At 51.0% G+C, this 7713-nt stretch overlaps 1 protein-coding gene across 2 annotated transcripts; it reads right to left on the reverse strand.

Annotated features, from left to right (window-relative positions):
* Positions 1-961: 961 nt before the first annotated feature.
* On the reverse strand, positions 962-4831 carry Aqp6 (aquaporin 6). 2 transcript variants are annotated; one of them, XM_042677533.1, is made up of 4 exons: positions 4272-4831; positions 3454-3612; positions 3136-3216; positions 962-1263 (listed from the first exon to the last, which is right to left on the reverse strand). In XM_042677533.1, exons 1-4 carry the CDS (start codon positions 4659-4661, stop codon positions 1066-1068), a joined length of 828 nt encoding a protein of 275 aa, XP_042533467.1. In that variant the 5' UTR covers positions 4662-4831; the 3' UTR covers positions 962-1065. The 2 variants fall into 2 exon arrangements, with proteins under 2 accessions (XP_042533467.1, XP_042533468.1); XM_042677534.1 differs by lacking the exon at positions 3454-3612.
* Positions 4832-7713: the final 2882 nt, after the last annotated feature.

Below are 7713 nucleotides of genomic sequence, written 5' to 3' on the forward strand. Positions count from 1 at the left end.
TCCAAAGCGCCCTTCTTTTGCTAGCCCAAGAAAAGTTTCCTTAGGTCTGCTTTTCCCAATGGGGTGGGGAAAATGAGGAACATAGATCTCTTGGGAGGGGCAGTCTCAGGGTTCAGAAAGCCCCTAGCCTGACAGGAGAATCACATCCCTAAAACCATCCCCCTGGGCAGACAAATAACTGAGGAACTCAGAGGCTGTCCCAGGGCCCAGTTCTAAGATACCTGTGTCCTGCTCCCCAAAGTCTCCCTTGATGGGTAAAGTGGGATTCCTTGAGTCCCTGGTCAGAGTGGGAACAGAATGACTGGCTAGGTTCCAATTTACCTTCTCCTAAGATGGGGATTTGGAGGCCCAGGGGTTCCACTGGAGTTTAGCTGAGTGTGCAAAAGGGAGACATCATCATCCTCTGGCTCTCTTGCTTTGAACCCTAGTAAAAGGAAGGCTTAGGGAGAGTGAACTGGGTGTATTTGATCCCACATGCTCTCACTATACAAATGTAGAAGGTGGGCATAGTGATGTGCCTGTAGTCCCAGCCATTCTGGAGCTCACAGTCTGGAGGATTGTGAGTTCAAGGCTAGCCTGGACAATGCCTCAAGGCCCATCTCAGAAAACAAAGTGGAGGGGGGCTGGGAAGGTGGCTTACTGGTAGAGTGCCTAGCATGCATAAAGCCTTGGGTTCGATTCCTCAATACCACATAAACAGAAAAAGCTGGAAATGGTGCTGTGGCTCAAGCGGTAGAGTGTTAGCCTTGAGCAAAAGAAGCTCAGGGACGGTGGCCAGGCCCTGAGTTTAAGCCCCAGGACTGGAAAAAATGGACATAGGCAAGGAAGGAAGAGAAAAAAAATGAAGGGAGGGAAGGAAAGAAGGGAAGGAGACAAGGAAGGGAGGGAGGGAGGGCCAGGGATGTAATGCCAGGGAATGAAGCTGGCACATTTTTTCCCACTGCCCACCCTAAGAGTCCCAAGCTTCTGTATTCCCCCTTGTAATTCCTCCTTGTAATTTGCCCACTAGGAAAATCTCAAGTCAGATGATACAATGGTGCCTGAGGTGCCAAGGGCTATGCTGGGTCACACGCTCACTTCGATGTCCTCTGAATTACACTGGGAGTCTTTCTTCTCAGGCTGCACCTCTACAACTTTCTCCTCTGCTGTGGTACCCATGAGGATGGCCAGTCGCTGGGCCACGGTCTTGGTGTCAGGGAACAGGATGAAGTTGTAGATCAATGAAGCCAGAACAGCCCCTGTCAAGGGTCCCACCCAGAAGATCTGAGGAGACACAAGTAGATACCCCTCCCGTGAGCTATCCAAATCCGAGTGGTTTGGGGATCCTGCCTGCCTACTTTCCTAGTGTTGACATAGTCTCCCAGGAACTCTCAAAGGTGATGGGTTTGGTTTTGTTATTTTTGGTGCTAGTCTTAGGACTTGAATTCAGGGTCTGGGTGCTGTCCCTAGACTTGTATGCTCAAGGCCACACTCTACCACTTGAGCCTCAACGCCATTTCTGGCATTTTGTTGATTAATTGGCAATAAGAATATCACAGACTTTGGCTGCCTGGGCTGACTTCAAACTGTGTTCCTCAGATCTCAGCCCCTTGAGTAGCTAAGATTACAGGCACGAGCCATACGGGCCTGGCTTTAAAGGTGATCATTTGAAAGCCATGAATCTTGATTCTGGGGCCCATGATATGAGAGGACCTTCTGTGGAGTGGGGCTCAGCTATTCAGGCATGGCCTGGACTGGAGGCCTAAGGTTACTCTCATACTCACGCCTGCTTCTTTCCTCTCCCCTCCCTTGTTTCAGCCAAGTTCTAGCTCTTGCCATTTCTATCTCTGCTGCTGGTGTGTGTGTGTGTGTGTGTGTGTGTGTGTGTGTGTGTGTGTGTGTGTCTATTTCTGTTCGTCTTTTTCTTTATTCAAGTTTGAAAATTGGTCCAGCTGGAGAAAGTGCAGAAGGAAACAGAATATAAAGGCTGGGACAAGGCTGCAGCTCCTGCTATGTCCTATTTCTTGTCAGTCCACTGGGTGCCACATGCGATCAGAGCTGGAAAGGATGTAATATATAAACCAGGATATTCACTCTGGCCTTCCTCAATTAGGAAACTTCCATTTCCAGGTCTAAATGGTCAAGCTAGGGGTTTATCTTCCCAAGTCTCTGGACACTTACCGGTAAACCTGCCATCTCTAATTCTTTTTTTCCTTTTCCTTCTTTCTTTCACTCCCTTCAAATTTTTAATTTAATTTAATTTTTTTTTTTTGGTCAGCTGTGAGGCTTAAAGTCAAGGCCTGGCCACTGTCCCTGAGCTCTTTTTGTTCAAGGTTAGTGCTCTATCATTTTGAGACACAGCTCCACTTCTCTCTCCTTTCTCCTTTCCTCCCTCCCTCCCTTTTTCTTTTCTGTTTTGCCAGTCCTGGGGCTTGAACTCAAGGCATGGGCTCTGTCCCTGAGCTTCTTTTGCTCAAGGCTAGCACTCTATACCACTTGAGCTACAACACTACTTCCATTTTTTTCTATTTATGTAGTACCAAGGAATGGAATCCAGGGCTTCATGCATGCTAGGCAAGCACTCTACCACTAAGCCACATTCCCAGCCCCTCTATCCCTCCCTCCCTGCCTCCCTCCCTCTCTCCCTCCTTCCCTCCCTTCCTTCCTTCCTTCCTCCCTTCCTTCCTTCCTTCCTTCCTTCCCTCCCTTCCTTCCTTTCTTCCTCCCTCCCTCCCTCCCTCCCTCCCTCCCTTCCTTCCTTCCTTCCTTCCTTCCTTCCTTCCTTCCTTCCTTCCTTCCTTCCTTCCTTCCTTCCTTCCTTTCTTCCTTCCTTCATCCTGAGGCTTGAATTCAGACCCTGGGCACTGTCCCAGAGCTTTCGTATTCAAGACTAGTACTCTACCACTTGAACCATAGTTCCATCTCTGTTTTGTTTTGGGGGTCTTTTTTTGGGTGATTAATTGGAGATAAGAGTCGCATGGACTTTTCTGTCTGAGTTAGCTTTGAACTATGATCCTCAGATTTCAGCCTCCTGAGTAGCTAGGATTACAGGTATGAACTACCAGCACCCAGCTTCCCTGACAGTCTTATCTCCATTAACTATTATTATTTCTGTTAACCTCTTTCTTCCCCCTTTCCCATGGCCGAGAGTCTCACCCAGTGCACTGTGAACTTTCCCACGATGACAGCAGGACCAAAGGAGCGCGCTGGGTTCATAGAGCAGCCAGTGAAGTAGATCTGGAGAGCAAGTGCAGGAGCAGCATGTGGAGAGACTTGAGGCATCCTGGGAGAAGACAGTCCCCTTGCCCTGCCTCAGAGGCCCCTCCCTACCTCACTGTATCTAGGAGCTGGAGATCCAGACACTGCTGTAGTCCCAAGGCATTGAAGGACTCAGGACGAGACACTTTCTGTGTCTGTGCCCACTAGTTCACCCAAGGAGGACCCCCCGTGTATTCATGTCCCTTAGCCCCTTACCCCAATGAGGTGACCCAAAGCCACAGAGGTCCCGATCATGGCGGCTGGAGAGCCTCTTGCATGACGATTGTCCGTAGAAGCAAAGACACAGAGCACTAGCTGCAGGGTCAGAATCAGCTCTACTGCCACCGCCTGGCCAGTGGAGGTGCTGTTATGGACCTTGGCAGAGGAAGTTACATTGGAGTGGATAAGGGCTCTGTCCACAGTGTGGTGAATCCCACGAGCCTGGTTTCCTCACCAGCAATCATGTAATACCTCCCAGAGCCCAGCTCTAAGACCTAGGGAGATCTGTGTAATAGATTCATGTAGCTCCGGAACAGGGAGTGAGCAGCATCTTTTCCATCCCATCAGAGGGGAGGTAGAAGCTTCAGACTAGGAGAGGACGGGCCTGATTAGGTGAGTAGGGAGAAAGGGAGCAAGGCCAGGGAAGATGGAGGAGCAGAGGCTCTGAGGTAGAACTGCAGGGGGAAACCAAATGAAGCAGAGGCCGCTTCTGTGACCCCTCAGTTCCAGCCCTCCTTCAGCCACACCTGCTTTTAGATGACTAGTCCTTCGATTTCCCCTTCCCATGGCTTCTCCCTTCTCTATGTGTTCCTTATACCACAATTCTCTCCTATTCAGCCTAGAAGAGAGCTAAAGTATGATTCCTCTGGGGTCCAGTGCTCAGCTTAGAGCATCCAGCATGTGGCTGAATTGTTGGCTTCTCCATTCATTCCCTCTTCTCTAGCCTGGGTCTTAACACCCATGTGGCTTTTCCTCCTGTGGACCCTGTCACATGCCCCTGTGTACTTGCCTGCACACATCCTTCCAGTACTTACCACATTGATCCCCAGGGTCCCTCGGACGTTTCCAGGTGTGAGTCCATAGAGCAGAGCAGCCCCCACTGTAGCCCCTGTGAGCTGGGCAGCTACGTAGGCCATAGCCCGGGGCAGCGAGATATAGGATCCCACGAGGAAGGCCAGTGTCACAGCAGGGTTGGCATGGGCCCCGCTTGTCTTCCAAGAGACCTGCACGGCTGTGGCAGTGGCCAGGTTGAAGGTGATGGCAATTTGCAGCACAGAAGGAAGTGCTGAGGGCCACCGCAGGACTGAACCCACGCCAAAGAACACGTACAGCCCCGTGGCCAGGAACTCTGCAAACAGAGCCTTGCTGATGACGGTCCAAAGCCTGCTCACCAACATGCAAATCCTGCTGCGCAGTGGCTCCATGCCCCCACACCTTGTACCTTGGCTGTCACCTTGGTTTCTTGAGGGGCCTAGCCTCTGCGCCTCTCAGCTCTGATCCTCTGTTTTTCCTGATGTCTCTTGTCTCTGCAAGACTCCTGGCTGTCACTGTCTGAGGAGACTTTGCTGGTCCCGCGTGCAGCTCCTCCACCCAGCTGGTCCAATTGGCAGGGGGTTGTGGATGGGATGGGGTTATGAATAAGTGGGGGTAGGAGGAGGGGTGCTCACATGTCTGCTCCACCCTGAGCTCACCTGACAGGACGGGGCCAGAGCACTGACCTGGAACTTCCCAAGATGGACCAAACTCAAGCTGCAATAGAGGGACAGGCAGTGGGTTGTAGACGAGTCACTGGTCCCTGTCTGCTTAGGGAGAGCAAGTTCATACAGCTCCCGAAGTCCAAGGCTGGAGCCTCTACAGGGACTCCTGCTCACTTAACTAAAGCCTCCTTTCCCCTCCCCCCATGTGCCTCCAGGTTTTGCCTCTCAGTGAGCTGAGCAGATTCTGCATCCTTGAAACCCAGATGTGAAATTAAGCGCTCTCCCTTATTCCCACTTACAACCCCACTTGCTGATTGTGGATGTGAATAGAACCAACTTCACTAAGGACATGGATTTGCATGGGGGGAGCGAGTACAGAAAGAGGCAATAGAGGAGGGGTTCATTCCACAGTAATTTAAACTGTGCCAGCTGCCAATGTGGCAGTGGGTAACTCTACAGTGTCCTGGTGGAAATTTCCTTCCTTTCCCTCACCTCTTCTGCCTCTGTCTGTCTTCCCTCAAAGCTTATCCATTTTTAAGCTGGGCACCTGTGGCTCATGCCTATAATCCTAGCTACTCAGGAGGCTAAAATCTGGAGGGGTCACAGTTCAAAGCCAACCTGAGCAGGAAGGCTTGTGAGACTCATCTCCAATTAACCACCAAAACAAAAAACAAAAAACTAGAAAGGAGAGCTGTGGCTCAAGTGGTAGAACACTAGACTTGAATATAAAAGCTTAGGGGTAGCACCCAGGCCCTGAGTTTAAGCCCTAGTACATGCACACATGTGCACGAGTGTGCACATGCACATACACACCGTTATCCATTTTTGTAGCTATGTTGGCCCTAAGGTTATCTATGCCTAGGCTTTCCACTTATACTCCCAACAGTATAGGAAGACATTTTCTCAAAGGTGTTCCCTTTCAGAAGCTGCAACCAAGATACACTATATTCATAAACTGCTTTGTTGAATGACAACTCCTTTGTAAAACTACTTAAAGACAATAAAAATCAGATAGAAGAAGAAAAAAGAGAAGAAGAAGGAGAAGGAGGGGAAGGAGGAGAAGGAGGGGGAAGAGGAGGAGGAGGAGGAGGAGGAGGAGGAGGAGGAGGAGGAGGAAGAAGAAAAGGAGGAGGAGGAGGAGGAAGAAGAGGAGGAAGAGGAGGGGGAGGAGGAAGAGGAGGAAGAGGAGGAGGAGGAGGGGGAGGGGGAGGGGGAGGAGGGCTTCAGAGCCAGTAAAATCATGTCCACATGGTAGGTTGGGGGGGACTCTGACCTCCTCCCAAGCCATACCTACTCCATGTCACTGGGCTGTCTTCAGGCTCCCCAACTGTGGTCTTTCTTAAGGTAGACACCCTCTTGTCTTGCACTCAGTTGGTGGTCCATGGCTCCTTTCCTTCCTCCCTCTTTCCCCCACCCTGCTGATTTTAGTCCTGCACATGTCTTGGCTATGCCCTTAGCAGTCTCTCTACCCCCATGCACTGCTCCAATCAATTCTCCACACTGCAGCTGGTGTGATCTTTCCAAAACACAAAGCAAATCCTGCCGCTCCCTGCTAAAATCCCTGCCGGTCCCCCTATCCCTCTGGAACTTCCTCGCTTGGCTCAACCAGGTCCTCTGTGATCCTGCTCCTCCTCCCACCCTTGGTCCTTTTCCTTGTCTTGTCCTTTGCCTTTTGGCCCACCTAGCTCTCCAGGAGCAAACTTTCACCTCTCCTTCAAGAGTATCTGCCATTTACTTTGTTTGGATGACTCCTACTCAATTCTTCCCCCATTTCAGTCCCAGTAAAATTACCCTCACCTAGCCAAGCACATTGGCTCATGCCTTTAATCCCAGCACTCAGGAGGCAGGGGTAAGAGGATTAAGAGTTCAAGACCAGCCTGAACTACAAGGCAATACTTTGTCTCAAACCCAAGCTGAGTCCCAGGAGCTCCTATCTATAATCCTAGTTACTCAGGAGGCTGAGAGCTGAAGATCATGGTTCAAAGCCAGCCTGGACAGGAAAGGCATGAGACCCTTATCTCCAATTTGGTACCCCTCTCCCACCTCCCCCCCAAAAGAAGCCAGAAGTGGAGCAATGACAGTGACAGAGCACTGGCTTTGACTAAAAAATTTCAGGGACAAGTGCTTAGGCCCTGAGCTCAAGCCCCAGGACCAGCATACACACCCAAAGATAAAACAAAATGCCCAGTATAAAGAAAACCCCCAAACCAAACCATCTTACCTTCCCACATCCATTCTTCCAGCTGTCCTGGCTTCACCCTGCCCTCCCCCAGAGGACCCCTGGCATCTCACCCGGTACACATTGTTACCAGTTCTTGGCTTCTGGCTCTCTTCTCATTATGACTCCATTCGCATTCTCCTCCACACCTCTCGACCCCATCTGCGCTGCTGGGCCCTGCTGGAGAAACTGGCCAGCCATACAGGCTGCTGCCTCAGTGTAAGGTCTCTGTCCTCAGCAGAGGCTGCAGCCCAGCTCAGCAATCCTTCCACGGTCTCCAGTCACCTCTTTCCCATGACGTTCTTCAAGCTTTCCCCGCTTTCCTTCAGCACTCTGTTGCTCTGGCTGAGTAGCTAGGATTACAGGCATGAGCCACCAGCATCCAGCACCTCTGGCTTTCTTGCAGTATCACACCAACTAGGTCTCTCATCCTACCCAGGAAGCCAGGCTACCAGCAAGGCTTCTCCTACTTTTCCTCCCCACACACCTTGCCTGGGCTTCCCAGGCTGCCCTTATCTTTGAAGAAGAGGCATTTTTTCCTGGGGTCCTGTGCCTTGCCTC

This window comes from Dipodomys spectabilis, unplaced genomic scaffold (assembly GCF_019054845.1).
Source record: "Dipodomys spectabilis isolate Male_0828 unplaced genomic scaffold, ASM1905484v1 ptg000039l, whole genome shotgun sequence".
Lineage (NCBI taxonomy): Eukaryota > Metazoa > Chordata > Mammalia > Rodentia > Heteromyidae > Dipodomys > Dipodomys spectabilis.

Excerpts from the sequence above, each read along its gene's own strand:
- Aqp6 (XM_042677533.1), bottom strand. The coding sequence starts at position 4,661 with ATGGAGCCACTGCGCAGCAGGATTTGCATGTTGGTGAGCAGGCTTTGG. Across the intron at positions 3,613-4,271 it reads GGACCCTGGGGATCAATGTG|GTCCATAACAGCACCTCCAC; the intron begins GTAAGTACTGGA and ends TCCTCTGCCAAG. Across the intron at positions 3,217-3,453 it reads CTTTGGGTCACCTCATTGGG|ATCTACTTCACTGGCTGCTC; the intron begins GTAAGGGGCTAA and ends CTTGCTCTCCAG.